This window comes from Branchiostoma floridae, chromosome 7, assembly GCF_000003815.2.
Source record: "Branchiostoma floridae strain S238N-H82 chromosome 7, Bfl_VNyyK, whole genome shotgun sequence".
NCBI classification, from domain to species: domain Eukaryota; kingdom Metazoa; phylum Chordata; class Leptocardii; order Amphioxiformes; family Branchiostomatidae; genus Branchiostoma; species Branchiostoma floridae.
The window spans coordinates 21,820,953-21,840,152 of NC_049985.1; the positions used below are offsets into that span (position 1 = coordinate 21,820,953).

The 19,200-nt window shown below is 40.5% G+C and overlaps 1 protein-coding gene across 1 annotated transcript in view; it reads right to left on the reverse strand.

Moving 5' to 3' along the window:
- The window catches only part of LOC118419709 (vascular endothelial growth factor receptor 1-like), a 20,535-nt gene extending 2,230 nt beyond the window's left edge, over nt 1–18,305 (reverse strand). Inside the window, exons 1-24 of the mRNA XM_035826243.1 lie at nt 18,031–18,305; nt 14,705–15,022; nt 14,245–14,375; nt 13,505–13,661; nt 12,870–13,009; nt 12,211–12,397; nt 11,837–11,961; nt 11,151–11,313; nt 10,517–10,661; nt 9,490–9,710; nt 8,764–9,072; nt 8,189–8,476; nt 7,375–7,496; nt 6,728–6,845; nt 6,056–6,160; nt 5,746–5,856; nt 4,679–4,864; nt 3,812–3,924; nt 3,164–3,286; nt 2,914–2,984; nt 2,742–2,782; nt 1,834–1,933; nt 1,086–1,191; nt 286–540 (exon numbers count right to left, since the gene is read on the reverse strand). Of these exons, the coding sequence (XP_035682136.1) occupies nt 286–540; nt 1,086–1,191; nt 1,834–1,933; nt 2,742–2,782; nt 2,914–2,984; nt 3,164–3,286; nt 3,812–3,924; nt 4,679–4,864; nt 5,746–5,856; nt 6,056–6,160; nt 6,728–6,845; nt 7,375–7,496; nt 8,189–8,476; nt 8,764–9,072; nt 9,490–9,710; nt 10,517–10,661; nt 11,151–11,313; nt 11,837–11,961; nt 12,211–12,397; nt 12,870–13,009; nt 13,505–13,661; nt 14,245–14,375; nt 14,705–15,022; nt 18,031–18,112 (3,717 nt within the window). The 5' untranslated portion in view covers nt 18,113–18,305. The remainder of the gene's footprint in view (nt 1–285; nt 541–1,085; nt 1,192–1,833; nt 1,934–2,741; nt 2,783–2,913; nt 2,985–3,163; nt 3,287–3,811; nt 3,925–4,678; nt 4,865–5,745; nt 5,857–6,055; nt 6,161–6,727; nt 6,846–7,374; nt 7,497–8,188; nt 8,477–8,763; nt 9,073–9,489; nt 9,711–10,516; nt 10,662–11,150; nt 11,314–11,836; nt 11,962–12,210; nt 12,398–12,869; nt 13,010–13,504; nt 13,662–14,244; nt 14,376–14,704; nt 15,023–18,030) is intronic.
- Nucleotides 18,306–19,200: the final 895 nt, after the last annotated feature.

Below are 19,200 nucleotides of genomic sequence, written 5' to 3' on the forward strand. Positions count from 1 at the left end.
GGAGGCATGAACCTGATGCCAGCTACGAACATCTGGCAGAGTTTCTTCGTCGGCATCAGGGTCATACCTCCTCATAATTTAGAGCTCGCTGACAACTCGGCCGAGCTAAATTCTTGATTTGTAAACGGGGCTTTAAGAAGACGGGACCAGAGCAAAGGCAACAGGAACTGCAATATGTTTTATGAATCCATGTATATCTTATCACATTATGCACACCCAATGATTGGTTTTGTGATGACCTCTGAGTGACATGAAGGGAAATCAGATGAGTTGTGGTCACACCACCTTGGCATCGCTATGGTAACTCGCTCGCTGTCCCGGATGGTCCATCAGTATCTTCACAGCCTCTTCCTCGTCCACAATGTCACCGTAGGAATGTCTCTCCGGTCTGCTGTTGTCGTAGTTTCCGCTGGCGGGGCGGGACGTCCGGCGCTCCTCGTCTGTGGGGAATGTCGGGAGGAAGCTGTCCGTCTCCGTGGGCGAGCTGGGTATCCCAGAATCCTCGTCGTCATGGATTTCAGGTGAAAGGTCAAGGTACTCCTAAGGGGAGGGGGGTAATGTAAAGTTAGTCATTAATTGCGAAACAAGGAAGAATCATTGTTAGGATTCTGTCCTTTTATGTGTAAATGATCTCTGTAACTCAGAAAAAAAGGATCAAATTTTGAAAAGGCTTGCAGCTGTCCATTGCAAGGGAGATACTACATGTAGCTTTTATGTAAAAAAAAGTTACCAATTTCAGAAGTTAAATGTATGTTAGATTACTTGGAGATCATGCTGAAAATGCAGTAAATGCCATTTCAGAGGGCTGAATTTTCAAAATTTTCAATTCAAAGGATGCATTCCTCCAGATCCCCCAGAAAAGCTCACGCCTGCAGAACTCCTCCTGCACCTGCAGCAATTACTAGTCCAAGAAATCTACAAAAGAACCGGGAACCCCCCCCCCCACCCAAAAAAACAAAAACAGCCATGTTCATGGTCACAGTTGATACTTGAAATGAGAGACACACTAATGTCTTGCTTGTTGAGAATCTCTGGCAGGTTTCGACATCCAGAACCACCTGTAAGAGGTCGAAGGTCAGACCCACCTGTTCAGCCGTTGCCTCCAGCTGGCTGCTCATGCTCTCTGCCAGGTCGGTGAAGGTGGGGCGCTCGGTGGGCTCCAATCTCCAGCAGGTCAGCATCATTTGGTACCTGTGGGCACAGGAGCAAAGTATGAAGTTCACATCTTAATTGTTTTAAAGCCTTTTAATAAAATCATAGACTGTCAAAAACCATTAGTATCTATACCATAGTCAACAAGCTTTGGCAAAAGGTTGCCAATTTTCTAAAGACAAGTGTATATTTTGGCTGAAAATCTACCGGTAGCACCATATCGCATTGGGCTCATAGGCCTGAGAACATCTTTGAAAGCCAAGCAACAATTGACAGAACATAATAACAGCAAAAAATGTTATTTGGAGTGAGTAATTTACAGTCCCGCTTGCATCATAGTAATCAACTCTGACAAATCTATATGCGATAAGAGCTCATTACTGTCGCATGCGTATCCCATTACAGTTTAGCGCCTCCACCAGCCAGAACGAGTTTTTCCCTATCGGGACTGTCTCGGCCATTCATATACAGGCGGCGGGTGCATCAAAGACACTTCGAGATACAAAAAATGTACTTAAAGAATCATGATCCAAGAATTGATTTTCTGTAAGGGACCACTTCAACAAATTTCAAGTGTGAGAAGCTGTTTTTAATCAATCTTTACAGAATGAAACTTTTAATACTAATAGCATTGCTTATAGACCAATGTACATGAACGTTGTGTCATCAAAGTCGACTTACAGATCATCAGACGCATGTTTGGGCTGCCTCATGCGGAAACCTTGTCTCAGCTTGTCGAAGAAGTCCTCATTGATCTGAACACCAGGGTACGGGGAGCCACCTGACACGGAAAATGAAATAAAGCAGTCTTTAATATCCATGCATTCATCATCATCATCATTTGTCATCCTCTTGAGAGGTGATGCAAACGAAGTTGGCCTTCCAGAATTGCCTGTCCTTCATCGCCGTAAGAAGACCTTTCCCCTCCAGACCTGTTTCTTCCTCAATGAGCTTCTTGAGAGTTGAGCTTGGACGACCGACTCTTCTCTTAGTGTCGGGGGACCACAACAATAATCTACCAGCTGGTTCGTTGGCTCGTGCCACGTGACCCGCAAGGCACAGCCGTCGCTGTTTCACTTTTGTAGAGACTTTTGGTAGTGGTCCGTACAATTGTTTGTTTGTAGTATGTTTCCACCATGGACAGTTATAGACTAGACGAAGCATCCTTGTATATGTGCCATTGAGTTTTTGGGAATGTGTTTTAGTCATAAGCCAAGATTCAGATCCGTACAACAGAATTGTTTCAATACATGTCTGAAAGAGTTTTGTCTTGGTTTGTTTTCTGATGGGGGATTTCCAAACTCTGTGCAATGAGTGAAGGGCACTCCATGCATTATGATATCATTACAAAGTAACTTAGGCAAGAAATACAAAAATCTATTCCACAAAAAAATGGTGGTAACCATGTTTTTTAGCATTCTGTATGAAGTGGTCTCAGTTAAGTTCAATTTTTACTCTACTATGATGTTTGGAGTATGGAATGCCAAAAAAATCATAAATGTCTCTATGAACATTGTTCTAACTATCCATAAAATGCTGCTCTATAATTTATTTCTACAAGATGCAAAAAAGATGTAAACCTAACATACCAAGCTCAAAGATCTCCCACAGTAGCACACCATAGGACCAACTGTGAACCAAACAAAAAGAAAACAGTTAACTCCAAATGAATATGTTTGGCCAAGGCAAGTCAAGTCAAGTCACATAAAAAAGAAGTCTTTCAAAGCAATAAACACTGCGAATATATAACAGCCAACTTACACGTCACTCTGGATAGTGTAGCTTCTGTCAAAGATAGATTCCGGAGCCATCCACTTCACTGGCAGGGGTGCCTGGGTCAGAAATTCAAATATTTGAATATTCTTCCATGCTTGAGATAATTTCATATCTTAACTCATATCAAATACTATGGTGACAAACAAAAAACTACGGTTACAGTACCATAGACAAAGATTGACATGTTTTAGTTTACTTTAGAACGAAAAGTAGTTCGTTTCAAATTGACACTTACATTTCCCATTTTGACGTACTCAGGGTTGCAGTAGACGTCTCGTGCCAGACCAAAGTCACAGATTTTCACCACGTTGTGTTTGGCAAGTAGGACGTTACGGGCAGCCAGGTCACGGTGGATACACTGGTGGGAGCAATGGTTTCATAAGAACATCATTCATTGTAGTAATGATTCACACAATGCAACTTTCAAAGGTATTATAGGCATACAGTATGTAGATGTGAAAGGTAAAGATCCCATAGACTAAGTGGTTACATTTACAGGGCTAATCGGTTGTTATCCACTGTGTCTAGGGCACGGTATTGGAAAGCGAAGCCAAACTCTCCTTCCACTGCCTTTTACCTCCCCAGCAAAAGCCAGATACCCAGTTTACTTGGGAAGGGTGAGGTTTGTTTGTGTTTGTTTGTGCCTTTAGTTAGACTCGAAAGTGCTCCATTTCAGCCTTTGGGGCCACTTTTGTGGAGGTCGAGTGTAAGGTGTCTTTTCCAAGGACACATCATCTTCAAGGAAAGATAGGAACCAAATCATTGACCTTTCAATCTTGTCTCCACTATCAGCCATTCAACGACACTCCAATATCTATAAGATCTTGATACCACATTTCCACCATCTTTCATTATAATTGATTGATATGTCGAAGCATCGTACCTTCTTGGAGGCTAGGTACTCCATGCCACGAGCCACCTGGTAGGAGTAAGACACCAGGTCTTCCAGAGTCAGGGGCTCCCCATCATCACAGGTGTAGTCATAGTTCATTATTCCTAGGGGGAAAAGCATAGTTAAGTTCATTAGACTTCACAAAAACATGCTCTCTTAAACATAGTAGACCTTAAGTCAGCAACATGACAGATTACCGGGGGTATACACATGTATGTCATTAAAGATTAGACATCCAGGAAGCAAGATTTTTATTCTAAATTGCATCTAACCAACTGAAGCAACTGGATATGATTTTGGAAATGGTCAGATATAACATCCATTTTCTTTTGTCAGTGAAATTGAAGAGATGTTGTTGAAGAGCAGGTTTTATATCCTAACTAAATGTGAATTGATGTGTACATTTGCTTTTCTGTTTTCCTTTTAAAATTTGCACTTATGAGTATGTTGGCACTGTTATCTACTGAGGCTACATGTACTTATGTTTTGAGTAGAAGGCTTCATGTAAGCAATGTGCTTGTTGCATGCCTAATACTCACAAAATATATTGTGAATAAAAGAGACAAAAAAGGTGCTTTGAACTTAAGTACCTTTCTAGGTATGATAAAAAAACTTTCTTTTAACTTTAAGAAACAGATAAAAATTGATGTGTGTGAATGTCTGTATAATCAAATTAACATGGCCGAGCAAACAAAAAAGATTTGCATCAGATTGGCAAAAAAAGGCAACTGTACAATGCTTTACAGGTTGCTGCCAGTTAAAAAGGTATGGTAGCAAAATTGAAATTACATTAATCAATATATCAAATCTAAAATCCATATCAACTTCTGGCCCAAACAACTGAAGAACTTTTCTCACCTTCCTTGCTAACAGTCCTGAGACATTTTCCGTTGGGGCTGTCGACGTAGCGACAGTTGTCGTACCCTGACGATGAGTTGGACCTGGCCAGCTGGTCCTTCGTCTCCACAAAGCCCTTCCGCTTCCCTCGCAGGTAGTTAGAAAGGTTGCCGTACTTACAACACTCCACAATGACATAGAGCGGGCCTACAGTAGACAAAGAAACAAAATGGTTTATTTGCACTACTTACTTTTAAGTAAGCATTGCTTTTAAAAAAGCAATGCTTATCAGGCATAGAATTTTGTAGTATTGATCATCTTCTGCCATTCCATTCCCCGGGCTCGAAATACTTTTTAACATTGAAAATTACCTGCACCAGATACACCTAAATAAATAATTAAACAAAGATAAATTTCACCTGCACCACTCTGAATTTAGAAAGTATGGATCATACCAAAATTGTTCAGGAATCATTGCTATTTATTCTTTTATACTTTTAGGTGGTAACAGCCAATGCAGCTAACACATATACAGCTACATTATAGGACATTTATGTATAAAACCCAGTACCTGGACCAGTGCAGGTTAGGTGCATGTAGACAGCAGAAATACCTGCACAGATGCAATTTTACCTAGTACCTGCACTAACCTGCATATGCAGGTGGTATTTCGAGTCCTGATTCCAAAAGCTTGCTACTGCTGATTTTAATAGTTATTATTGTTGATGAAGAGCCCTTAAAACTACACTTCTACTGTTTAACTAAATAGCTTATCCTGTTTTCAATCTTTCTATACCACGAGTAGTGAAAACAACACATGTTACTAGTTAGCCTTTATCTGTGGGGTAACCTACGTCCATTGTTATTAAAAGTACAGTATTTAGGGATGCTAAATCTACAAATTTTCAAAATATTGCAATTTGAAACCACCCTCCTGACATTCCTAAAAGCAACAGACATAGGTTACCTCACAGATAAAGGTGAACTAGCATTAGAGGAAGATTGAGGGTTCAGATGATTATTTCATTTGCACAGAATCCATTTCTGGCATTAGTTACAACCCTTTTTGGTCTTTGACTTCGACCTACCGTCTTTGGTGCAGGCCCCTAGCAGGTTGACAATGTTCAGGTGCTGGCCGATGTGGATCAGGATTTTCAGCTCATCCATGAGAGCTTTCACCTCATTGGATGAGGCATCATCTGCAAGCAATGTGATTGGAGAAGATGTCAGTATCCGACCAATGAGAATGTTGTACATTTTCTTTAATCTATTAGCATGATATGTTAGCCATTATTTCAAATTTGTATGGCCTTAAAATCATTAGAACAGACTTTCCGTTTGAATGTTATAGAATCTGATATTCTTTGATCTATTTCAATGGAGATTGTTTTGTCATACCTTTCAGCATCTTGACTGCCACAGTACTGCACTGTTTGTCCTTCTCGATTCCAAAGGCTGTCGCCTCCATGACTTGTCCAAAAGCACCACGACCCAAAGTTTTACCTGTCAGAACCAAAAGAAAGTCAATCAAATCTGGCATAAGGTGCTGTCAAATATAAGGTTCATGACTTTTTGACTTAGGGATTAAAGATTTATTTGTCTGCTGCCACATGTTTTTGAGGCTGTATTTAGAACAGGTCGATCAAGTGACCCATAGCAGGTCACATGCCTACATGATTGTCTGTCTACCTTCTGGTCAAGATAATGTGCAAGATAAAGAGCCCTGCACTGTTGCCTTGGGTTGTTACTAACAATGTTAGATGTGTCCATAGCTGGTATGGTGGCAGCTGTGGGTATTTTGACAAGCACCGGTCTTACTATATTGGACAGTAAGTGTGGTGAGGCTGACATTCAGCACCATGGACAGTAAGGGATGCTGGCTGTCATTCAGTACCAAGGACAGTACGGGTGACTTGCTGTCATTCAGCAGACAGAAACATCACAAATCAGTTCAGAGATTGCACAAGACATCCAAGTACAGCCGAAGCAAAAACAGGGCACTGTGCACCATTAATCTTCATCTATCATAAACTGGTAAGCATATTTCTATGGATTTTTAACAGTACTCACCTATCTTCATCCTCTCCCTGGAGAACTCCCACTTGCTGTTGTATGGCAGCAGTTCTGTCTGCTCATCGATGGGTAGGTCTGGGTCCAGCTTGTAGATGTACTGGTACAGTTTCCTCCTCTACACACCAACAAAACATTATCATGGTCACACCTTTGTAGATATCGCATATGCAATTTCCGTACACAAAGTAAGACACCAACAAATTTTCAATCAAACTATTTGTAGCTTGTCAGTTTGTGTCCGGATGTGACCAGATCATTATTGATCCTAAAGTAGTCATTGAAACTTTGATCCTTTGTGTTGGATGAAAGTTTAGCATTGCACTATGATTACTACCAACACAGATGATCTTTGAATTCCATGATAAAACTTTTGAGCGGTCTTTCAACTTCAGGAGGTTCAGAGGACTGATCGAAAGCTTGCTGTCAAGCACTTTTGCTAAGAAAATAGCATAATAGTGTAAGAAATAGGGAAAGTAGTGTATAAAATGTCTACATTCATGTTAGAAATTGACTGGTAACACTTTGGTACAATGCATAACACTTGTTGCCTGCTGTTCTTTCCTTTTTGGCACAGCTTGATCACTATAATGCTACTAACAGTTTCCTGTTTTCATCATTTACTTACTCATCTTTCTATGTCTTACCTTGTGCAGTTTCCAAGCCAGCAACACAATAACAGCACAGACCACAGCCAGTACAACCAGCAGACAACCCAGGATGATTTTCTGGTCAGTGCTCATTAACCCTTGTACAGCTGAGGGTAAACCTAGCAGAATAACAAACAAAAGGTCAGTTTTTAGTAGATATCATATGTATAGCTATATTTCCATCTCTCTCCTTCTGCAAAGGGCAACAAAGTTCTTTCGTGTTTTCCTTTCTTCTTCTGCAATAGCAAAATTATGGTAAGCGATTTCTATAATGTATGTTTCCTTCAACATCTACTTGACACTACCTCCACTCATCGCAACCCCCTGTCACTCATTCAGGTTTCTATTTCTTCTTCCCAATATGCAATCAAATGTTCAGCACCAGGGACAGCACCAATACAGCATCATGAATTCACCCATGCTGTCCAGTATGTCTAAAAGTAGAGACTGAAGGACAAGAAGTCTAAAGTTTAGGTCTTCATTCAAATAGGAAACATGAGATTCATGCATGAGGGTAGCTTCAGCAGGGCATGGTGGAAGTTCTTTGATTTCTTTTTAAAGTTGTCAAAAATACTGTAAATGCATTTAGGTTCGTGGGGATTTAATTTCGCAGTAGCGCAAAAAAAGGACTTTTCGCAGTGGTTTTAAGTTCGCGGTAGCACCATGCACTATATTTTCTTACTGCCATGGAAAAAATGTTGCGGTGGTTTTAAATTCGAAGTTAAGTGGCCATCGCGAAAACCGCGAACATCAAACCACCGCTAACATTTCTGCATTTACAGTACTGTATGTTGGGTTTTAAGACCCTTACCTTCGATAGTGACTGTCCCGTTGCTGGAGACGCTGCCGGCCCTGTTCACGGCCGTGCAGGTGTATATCCCAGCATCCTCGGCTGATATCCGCTCCACCACCAATCGCTCACCGCCTGCCTCCAGCTGGATCCCGGCCACGTCTCCCAACACTGCCTCACCGTCATGGAACCAGCGGATCTCGGGGGAAGGCACGCCGTCCGCTAGGCAGGTTAGCGACATGGAGGTGGTGTTGGACGCGTCTACTGTACGGTCCCATAATCCCACTGTCATTGTGGGTGCAACCATTGCTGGAGAGGGGGTGAACAAGGTCGAAGTTATCAGGTTGTCATGGTTTGTAATATAGACTTTGTGCCTCAAATAAACAACAACAAACAAACACAGGCCAGTGTCACCATTGGTAGTAAAACTCTTAAAACAATATCGCTGAACATTTTCAAGTCACGTGCCTAAAGTTTATAAGCCAAAAAACATCAATGTCTTAGTAATGGTGATAGCCAATTGAAAGTAACCAATAAAATGAAATTCAAAATGATAACTTTATTTCTTTTTAATTTTCAAAACAAAATGATCTTACCTTCAACATATAAGAAAGTCTCAGCCTTGATAAGCTCGCCATCCTCCCGACTCTCCGCCATGCACACATATTTCCCAGCATCCTCTACTTCCACGCGGCCCAGTGTCAGGACCACCATGTTGGAGTATTCTGTATGTTTTGTCTTGATTGCCGAGGTTGGCACGGCTTCTGTCACGTTGTCTGGATACTGGCGGTGCCAGGTGGGGCTGGTGAACTTGAATTTGTTGGCTTGACAACTGAACGTGATGTCCTCATCGCCTTCTACTTTGTCCAGCAAGTCAAACTGCACACCAAAACCATTTGGGACATCTGCAAAAAATCCAAAGATATCAGATGTCAATCTTTTACCTCATTACAGAGTATTGTACTTGAGAGAGCATCTTTTTATGCTATTTTTCAGATACTAAAACACATTTGGTAAATGTCTGTAAATCAATTTATTTTTTATGGATCTGCTCACTCACTCACTCACTCACTCACTCACTCACTCACTCACTCACTCACTCACTCACTCACAGAATTTTTGGTTAGTCATGCGTACGTCTTACAAAAAGTCTTGTTACTAAAAATGAGTGTCTTACTCTTATATGATCATTGTCAGGGGTTGGTTTTGTCACATTGTCAAGCTGCCTGAAAATCCTACGTCTACATGTAAATCGTACAACGACCTATAACGAATGTTATTGTGCCATAACTTACAATCAGCTTTAAACGTATTAAACCTACCAGTGACAAGAAACTCGGCCATAGCACTACTGTTGCCGTATCTGTTTGTTGCCGTGCACATGTAGAAGCCGTTCTGTGTTGGGTTGATTAGCGTGAGTCTGCTGGTGTAGACCTTGGTGCCATCTGTGTCAGACGACATCTCCTGCTGAAGCTGAAGAGGCTCGTTGGGATGGTTCCTGAGGGAGAAGACTTGCCAGGCAGCCTGCAGTGAAGGCTCACACCTGTAATGTAATAAAACAAAGTGTCAGCCACATTCCTGGACTTCGGGCTGAAGGGAATACGGAGTATATACTGACCGGGCTATTCCCGCAATGAGGCCTTGCCGTAAGTCGCATCTTCAGCCAAGCACACCAGGTCATCCCTACTCTTTTCGTTATAAGTGTTTTGGGTTCCTTTATGTGAATTTGAAGAGGTTTTGGTACATGAGGCCTGTAATGTAATTCATGAACGATAGAGTTTGATACCATTTTGGAAGCAGAAAATTGGATATTACATTATATGTATCAAGGAGGTTCCCTCTTTCAACCTCCTTGTATGTATGAAACACAAAATAGGTGAAAATTCATCTTATTACTGTTAGTATTCATTGACTGCTTTTCTGCAGCAATAGCATACTCTCAAAGTTGCCAACTTGTCAACAGCAATTATACCGGTAATATAGATAAAGGAAGGGGTCAAATGCAATTGCAAATCTAAGTAAAAAATAATACCTGAAATCACCTGACAGGACATTTAGCTCAAGACAAGTGCTTATGGATGACATCCTAGCAATAATATCATTATTATAGAATTTAGAAACATTGATGAAGGTTAGACATCTAGGTAATAAGAAATTATGCCAAACAGCAGTTACTCACTACAAGCAACTGGATATGATTTTTGAAATGGTCAGACATTTCAGATAGCATCCACTATCTTTCGTCCGACACTGAGTAACTGCTCTTGTCTTAGGTGTAACATCATACAAGCTTGCAACATGACGTAGAATAGTTTTGTCATTGTTTTAAAATTTTTCATTTGTTCTGACCTTAGAGGATTCTCCCCTCCACAGGGTTTCCAGAACCAGCTGAACGTGGGCTCAGGCAGCCCCTCAGATGTACAGGTCAACACAGACTTCTCCCCCTTCATCTGGAAGTGTGGACTTGTCTTCTCAATCTGCACTGTGGGCTTCACTGTTGGGAGAAAGAAAACTGTTGAACTCGAGTACAAAAACTTAATATAACTTGGAGACAAGCCTTAGGTATTATCAAATTAATCTTTTTACGTCGATGAAGGCTAGAAATCCAGGTAATGAGATACACAATACAAAAGTTACTCAGATGTCTTTTGTCAGTCATTGTCAGTGACATCATTGATCAGTGACTGTCTCTTGTGTGCATTGGTGAAAGACAGCAGATGTGGTCTGAAACATCTAGCCATTCACAAAACCTATCCAGTTACTTGAGTAATATCTCATTACCTGGATGTCTAACCTTCATCCAAGTAAAAAATAACAAATTAATACATGCTATGCTACCCATTCTTTAAATCATCTAGTCGAGTAACTTTCATCAATTTGTATCTTTTACTTTTGTGCAATAAGGAAGTTGGATTGAGTTACTAAGTTTTAAATTCAGGATTCCTGTAAATTCGTACTCAACAATGACAACACTTCTACTCACTGTAGACAAGTAGTTGCACACTGCTGTTGACGGCGACATCTCTGTTGCGGGCCTCTAGTGTGTATATCCCAGCATGCTCTGGGGCCACGTTGAGGATATTGAGGCGCTGGTCCCGAGCCTTGATGAGGAAGTTACTGTCACTCTTGTTGATTTTGTGTCCATCCTTCAAAACAAAACAATTAAAAAATTTGGTTTAGATTACAGTCAAAACAGCCCAAGAAGACCACTCATTAGAGACTGATGAAATCTTGAAACCCGACAGGTGGTCAATATAGACATGATTCTAATTCTTGAGTAGATGGGAAGAAATTATCTTATATACCCCCAAAAAAGTGGTCACACTAATATTGGTGAGAGTCTGCATACTCTTTTCCGTAAGGTGTAGGCAGGCTATTTTGATTTTCCATAATTTGTTGGGAAAGCCATCTTATTCACGTAGTCCATAGCAAGGCGGCCATATTTTGCGTAATTGCCTTCTTTGATTTTAGCGTAATATGTAGGTTGTTCTTCTGAATTCAGTGTTAAGCGTTGGCAAGACCCCATGCATATCCTCACTGTCGAGGGGGCCCTTATGTCACTTTATGTCACATGTACAGGTTTGACTGTTCTTGACTGTTTTCCAGGTATTGCATGAAAGGTAATTTTTGATTTGCCTTAATCAAGACAAAAGGACAGTCAGTATTTACCTTGTACCAGGTGAGCTGCACTTGTTCTGGGTAAGCATTGATACTACAGATGATCTTGTGCCTGGTGCCCACCATAGCCTGGGTAGTGTTGCCATCAGCACATTCAACGTGAATAAACCCACTCTCTGTTGGAGGATTACAAAAATAGTTGTGAAGAAAGTTTTATAAAAAAAAATGCAGAGCTACATATACACATATTTAAAAACTTGAAAGTTAAAGTTCTTTCCATACCAGGTGGTGTGTAGGGCAATGCCCATCTCCAGTTCAATAGCCCTTGGGCCACACAACTTTTGCTTAGTCTTGAGTTGTTGCTAAGACCAAGTTTGACTGACAGTGTACATCTTAAAGAATAATAATGACAGTTTAAGTCTTACCCAGGACATTGACACGAATCTTGTCACTCGCTGACCCGGCACGGTTGCGAGCATGACAGACGTATTCGCCACCATTGGCGACAGTTGCCTCACGTACAGTAAGTACGCTGGTAAACAACATGTATCGCTCTGTGCCCGAGTCTTCCTCTTTCTTGCTGTCATTCTGGATGATGCCTCCTCCAATCACCTAGTAAGATGTCCAAAAAAGAAGACTTGTTTCAAATGATCATTTAGGTGCAAGCGAATTTTTTTCTTTCAATTTTAGATACACCTAAGGCCACACTGCCTTATTTCTATGGATGACCTCAGTGCACATCGGTTTTTACCTGTTCTTCAAAAAAACTGACTACATGTGACCAAATAGCATATCAGATCAATCAGCATTTTAAAAGATCTAGAGAATCTGTTCTCCAGGGTAAGGGGGCACATGTACAGTCAAAATTGCAAGTTACATGTACATTTGTACCTTAAAGAAAAAACAAATTTGTGGGTTTTTATTAGCCTGGTATCCAATTACCTATCATAGCAGCCAAGCCATCCTCTCCACAAACCCTCTGCTATTTGCGGTGAGGAAGAAAGAGACTCAGCAACTATAACAGGTATGGATACCAGGCTATGTTTTTGTATATTACATGTATCAGCAAGTGATGTCTACTTACATCTGCTCCCGGAAGTGACCAGTTGAAGAACAGAAGTCCGTCCAGCGGGCCTCGAACTTCACACTTGAGCCGGAACGTCTCCCCTACGGTCACCAGGGGGCTGTTGGTGGTCAGTTTTGGGTACGGCATCTGGGCCTCACCTGGGTACATTGTTACATTGAGAAGTTATCGCTCAGAGTGTTCTTCAACAAGATTTTGCAAATACCGTGAGTGGGATAAAAATTCTAATTGTCATACCTGGTGCATAATTATGTCAGTGATATCTGACCCATCACTTTCATTTTTACCAGGAACGTACAGTACAACGTACAACGTAAATACAGTCATATAGAAATGCTATATGACTGTATTTACTCCATAAAATTGAGTGCTCTATGCATGGCATAAACCTAGTCCTCAGGCTTTGTAATTTCATTGTTTTCCCAGTCAACAAATCTTTTTCTTAGATCCAAATCTAACCAACAAGTTACATTTGTGTCGCCAAAGCAGAGCCCTTTTTCAACACATGTACTTTCATTTTGCTAAGCTATATACAAATGCAGGTAAAGTTGTATACTTTTGTTGTCGTAAAACATCATTCAGCAATTTGAAAGAGATTCCATATGTTCCTACCCATAATATTGATATAATCTCACCAAAGTAAAATAGGTAGAAAGTCTGGGACTCCACAGTTGTGTTCCCGACAGTGGCCTTGCACATGTGTGGACCGTTGTTCCGAGGCGTTGGGTTATACAGCGTGAAGCCCATCGTTTTGTCATACGTAATCTCACTGCCATCAATGATGATTTGTTTCTGAAACAAAACGATGATAAAGATATGATGGAAAATGGAAAATTCAGAGTACATTTAATTTTGAAAGCAACAGGTTTATTCAGTTGACAAGTTTTCATCCTTCTCCATATTTTCTCGAATAAAGTACCCCCTGTTGAAAATTGAAAAGGTGCTACATGTATAAGTTGTTGCCAAAGTTGGGGTGCATATACTTTATTTGAGGTTATTGCAATAAATGGAAAAGTCCATCAAATATAGAATAACCTGATATAGTTTTGCACAAGATGCAACACATATTTCTTCTATTCTGAGCAATTTTGTAACTTGCAATTGGCAAAACAAAGTTTGAAGAGACATTGACAATAGGGATTTATGCAAAATCTGGGGAAACAAGAAGAAATATCATAGATTTGGATTTGAATTTTATCTGTGTTCAATACAGGTGTGGAATGGGTGCGTACTTTACATGTAAATTTGAGTTTTTAAATTTCCATTTCAGTCCCGCAAATTTGATTGCGACTTGCCCCAAATCGGGGGTGTGTATAATCTAATTGGGGTGAGCACTTTTATAGAGGAAAAATGGTAACCAAAGTGTGGAGCTGACCTCTGGCGTCTTGGTCCACAGCGTTACTTCTGCTTCAGGGTCTGTCACAAGACACTTAATGGTGACAGGACGGTACTTCTGAGTCGTTAGGACATTCATAGGTGTCATCATCACAAACAGCTGGCTAGCTTCTGAAAAAAAATGTTATATGAAATATTGTTTACTTTTAAATAACATCATTCTTCAGTACTTGATTTCTTTAGAGTAGTGTAGTTGATTTTCACTAAATAGTGTGGATTTTGCAGTACTCCTATTTTTCCACAGTAAGAAAGTTTTCAAAGTACTAAGCATTGTACAGTATCTTGCTATTGACAATCTATTAATATATTGATCCACATCCAGCAAGATCAAATTACAAACGTTTCCTTTCTTGCATGAGGCATACAAAGCCAAATTTGAAATAAAACTGTCTGTGGAGCAAGATAAAAAGAATAAAAAATATGGTTGAACTGAATCTCACCTTTTACAAACGCGTAGACGCTTGCTGCATTATAGCTGTCTTCAATGTCGGAGGGCAGTGTGTCGCTATAGTAACACCGGTACCTGCCGGTGTCAGATGACGTCATGTTCCGTATCGTCAGAATACTGGCATATTCTCCCTTCATTGTTCCGTTCCCAAGAACTTCGATGGAAATTTTGCTTGCCGTGTCGGCGCCAAAGTTTTCGGGATGACTCCAGCTGAGAGGAGCGCGACCCTTGCAGGTCACTGTGAGACTGTCCCCGGGATCTACCGTGAGCTCTGATTGGTCAGTGTCAAGGAATGGCGGTGGAGCCATTTCTGTGGATTTAAAATAAAAAGTGTCAGGTTAATGTTACGTGAGAAAAGTCGTTCAGTGGGTTATACAGCCAGCTGCCGCTGCCTTGCTCAGTGTGTTACGGCTTTCTTTAGCCGAAGGGTAGCTATACAGATACAACTCCCAATCCAAAATACTTCATAATATCTCAGACTCAGTAGATGCTAATCTTACTGTCTGTGAGATATTAATCTGACAAGAGATATGAGAACCGGAAATCCTGCTGCAGTACCAAGGTCGGCCACAAGGAGGCCAAAAATCAACCTTGACCTTCGAGTTCACAACACCTACCCACATACATAATATGATTACAATCCATCCTGAGGTTTGTTTGTTTTTCAAGATGTTATGCCAGATACAAGCTCACACACCAAAACTATACCTCCATTTTTTTTAATGGCAGTAACAAAAGGAAGTGTGGGCAAGGATCTCTTTTCCTTTCCCATCAATTGTCTAAAGCCTGTTTAATTGGCAGCTACTGGTCCTGCTGATAGGAAGCCTACAGGAAGCCAGCAGAGCAGATGTGCTGGAGCAGCAGCCTTATCTACCCTTCCCATCAGGCACTGGGTCATGTCCTGACTGTCCTGGGAAGGAGAGCAGGTATCCAACCTGTTGATACAGAAATCTGACCCTGCTACCTTTCACCAAATGATGAACAGATACTGGATTGAAGGCAATGAGTTGGAGCTTGAAGCAGTTTAATTGGTCATTGCCTTGTTGGTTAGCAAGTGATGGGATAGAATGCCTTAGAGCCTTAATACTGTAAACATTAAAATCTATGAGGAGGTTTCAACCTGCCAGGTTTCAACAATGGATGTTAAACCTAGAGAGTCTCAGAGAAAGTTTCCTGGTGACCTTTCCAGGACACTGAGAATATACATTTCCAATGTACTACTACATTTGTATTATAGTACAGAACTATAAAACTGTTTTCACCGCAAATTCAGGAGTCGGACATCACAATAACCCCCTACTTTTGCTGCCTTCTTTGAAATAAAACTATTACAAAAATAAGTGAATTTACAGTTCCCAACTGTACAACCATACCAGGTAACCTTTCTTCTCTTCTCAATACTAGTAAGTGTGTTGGGTTTTTAACGTGCAGGGCTTTGAAGGTCAACCCGATCACTGAAAGATACATATACTGGACTACGTACAGATTCAAGCAGAAAGCAAAAATGCAGGTGGGCAAAAGCCGTCATGGGAATTACCAGTATACCAGGGTGAGCCTTGTACAGGAGGAGGTAGAAATGTAAACATGTGTATAGAAAACCTGGAAACAACTACAACCACCCGAAAAGGGATTAGAGAAAAGAAAACAATTAAGGAGCAGAAAATCCCACCCACTGTAGAAATCAAAGTCCCACTTTTTTCTTATCCGTGTTTCTGTTTTGATGTCCATCTAATAACAGAAAATGTAAATATTAATGATCTCAAGATTTTTCATAAGTCCTTTGTTCTTTTACAGAGAGTTAGTGTTCTCAATTGCAGATCATTCTTTCCCCTCTGCTTGTTATGTTATTACAAGTGTACTCCTGGTCTAATCCCCACAAACATGTAAAAGATAGGGCATCTGCTGATAATGGATCTACAGTAATATGAGGGGTGGGCTGGGCCCCTGTCATCTGTCAGGGCAGACAGTAGAGAGGATCAGTACAGATATCAGCTGCTATCATGCCAGGCCAGATGGGCTGTTTGTTACTGACAAATTGTTGGCCCCACATCACAGAGGGAGTGTTGTTGACTGGTGTCAGTCATATTTATCTCGTGGGTAATGTTAGAATTGTGAAAAAAGTGAGCGCTTGTAGATACATTGAATTCACACTTTAAAATGCCAAAAGGAGGGAAAATTATATGATGAAGATTAACAAATTTGGACTTTCTTGGCATTTGAATTGAAGAACAGGCATTTGCATTGCCCCATTCCTGTTTTATCAACTCTTCACTTTGTCAGTTTATCTTTTAATAACTCTTTGTTTTTGCTTGCCTCATCGTTTTGAATTGAAAAAAAAGTTGCTTTTTCCAACTCAATGTTTTTGGATGCATTTTGTTCAAATTTATGAGCATTTTGAATGGGTTATTATCAAAAACAGTTGTCACTGCTCCCCTACAACCTTGCACTTGACTTGGCCCATATTGCACCCAGGAAGAGTGATTGACAAGACCAGGTGACAACCTCTGATGCACCCAGTGTCATAAGTGGAACAACAAGGGGGGTTCAATGCACTTGGTGGTTTCAAAATATGGTCCAGTGTCAATATTGCTTCACCCTTTGAAATAATAACGTGTGCAAATTTTCTCAAAACAAAAAAGATATTATCAATATTTCCTTTTCACTCCTTCCAGAATTTCTTGAGGGGTCCTTGATTTTATGTAATTGCACAACAAAAACTGTCTGATTCTCTAAACTTTAAAAAAATCTCATCTTAATACTTTGTTGCGCAACTTATTTCGCTTATCATTATTTTTATATATGCAATATAAAATCATTAAAGAGCGAAGAAAATCAGCCCTTCAGCTTTACCCCCAATGGTTGTCGGGGCACAGCGCGTGCAGTTATCCGCGTATGCATTACAGCGGGTGTGATCGTTTTACAAATGATGTTTCACCCTTCCGCTAGATATATGCTCAATCATTGTGGTTTTCACGAACAATGAGATTAAAAAGAATAAGAAGAACTAGAAAAATCCATATACATAATCTATAGGACACAACCGATCGTCAGATATTTATACTTTTGTTGTACTTTTATCTATCCAAAATATGACAATAGAATCCTCCTAGATTGCTATAATTTGTGAAGAATCACCAAAGTCTTGCTACGCAGCGGATATAACGTTACAATAGCCAACCCCATATCCTGGGAAATTTATCGACACCGAAAAATATTGTACGTTGATATCATACATGTTGATATATATGATCAATGATAACTTATCTTATCCTTACTATTACTATATAGCTATTTTAAGAATGACTTTGCGGAACTTACCTTGTCCAAAGGAAGCAGCTCCAAGCACGCTGAACAGGACCAAAATCCCCGCGAAATTTCGGCACGACAGCTTACGTGCCATGGCGAACTTCTGTCCAGTCGGTCGGTCCGGGTAGAATTGTCCTTCCCGAGCGCAAACCCTGTCGTTTTGAGGGTAGAAAACTCCCCGTGTAGCTCCTAGAGTCGTGACTGGTAGTAAAGTCTCAGTACGTGTGACAGTTCGGTCCACTTCCTGTGCTTCGACTACTAGCTTTCCCAGAAGTTTAACATTACCAGCTGACGCTCTTCTATCCTACAACGTTACTCCCTCAGCATATCCCGTTCTTACGTTGTCTTTATTTCTATTTTATCTAAATAGAAACATATAAATCTACAAACGATAGATTTTGATTAAAAACGTATATCTTACATTGAATAGAATACTTTTTACGTTCATTAAATCAGAATGTGTATTAATACACTTCTTTTCAGGGAGTGTAAATATTAGAGGCAAAAGCCGAAGGCAGGAAGAGCCCGGTGATGCATCCTGACGTCACAATATGCAAATGAGGTTTCGCGTCCTGCCCCAAACCAGAAACGCCTTCTCAGATGATGATGTGTGTTATATCGTTCCCAGAAGTTTACTATCACTACGTCTGTGATTGGTTGATCCGATCTGAACGAGGAAGTCGAGCGTTCCAAAAATAGCCAGGGGTCATTACACCCCATTGCAGACTGCTGAACTATCGCCAAACATGACATGACAATCAATTGCATAGGAATACATGTTTCACTGAGCAGCATAGTCTGATCTTGTAATGTTGTATACCAAAGATATCATATACAGTCAATACTGCCCAAGATGACCACTCTTGGGACCGATACAATATGGTCTATGTGGACAGGTGGTCACTATTGACAGGATTCTTAATGATAATTGGGTCAATTTTGGGAAAATACACCAGATATATTAAAAAATGTTATAAGGAATCACCCAAAAGTGTACTCTCCAAGCAGAGGTTCGGGTATGGCCGATTTTTTTACGTGTTTTAGGCGTTTTTATCAGACTTTCTACTTTGTGCTGTTTTCTTCATAAATGCAAAAATAGACAGAGTCGGGCCGAAACTCTGCTTGGAGAGTATAGTACAAAAGTGTCCACATTGTTCAAATGGTCATTTGTAGAGGTGGTGA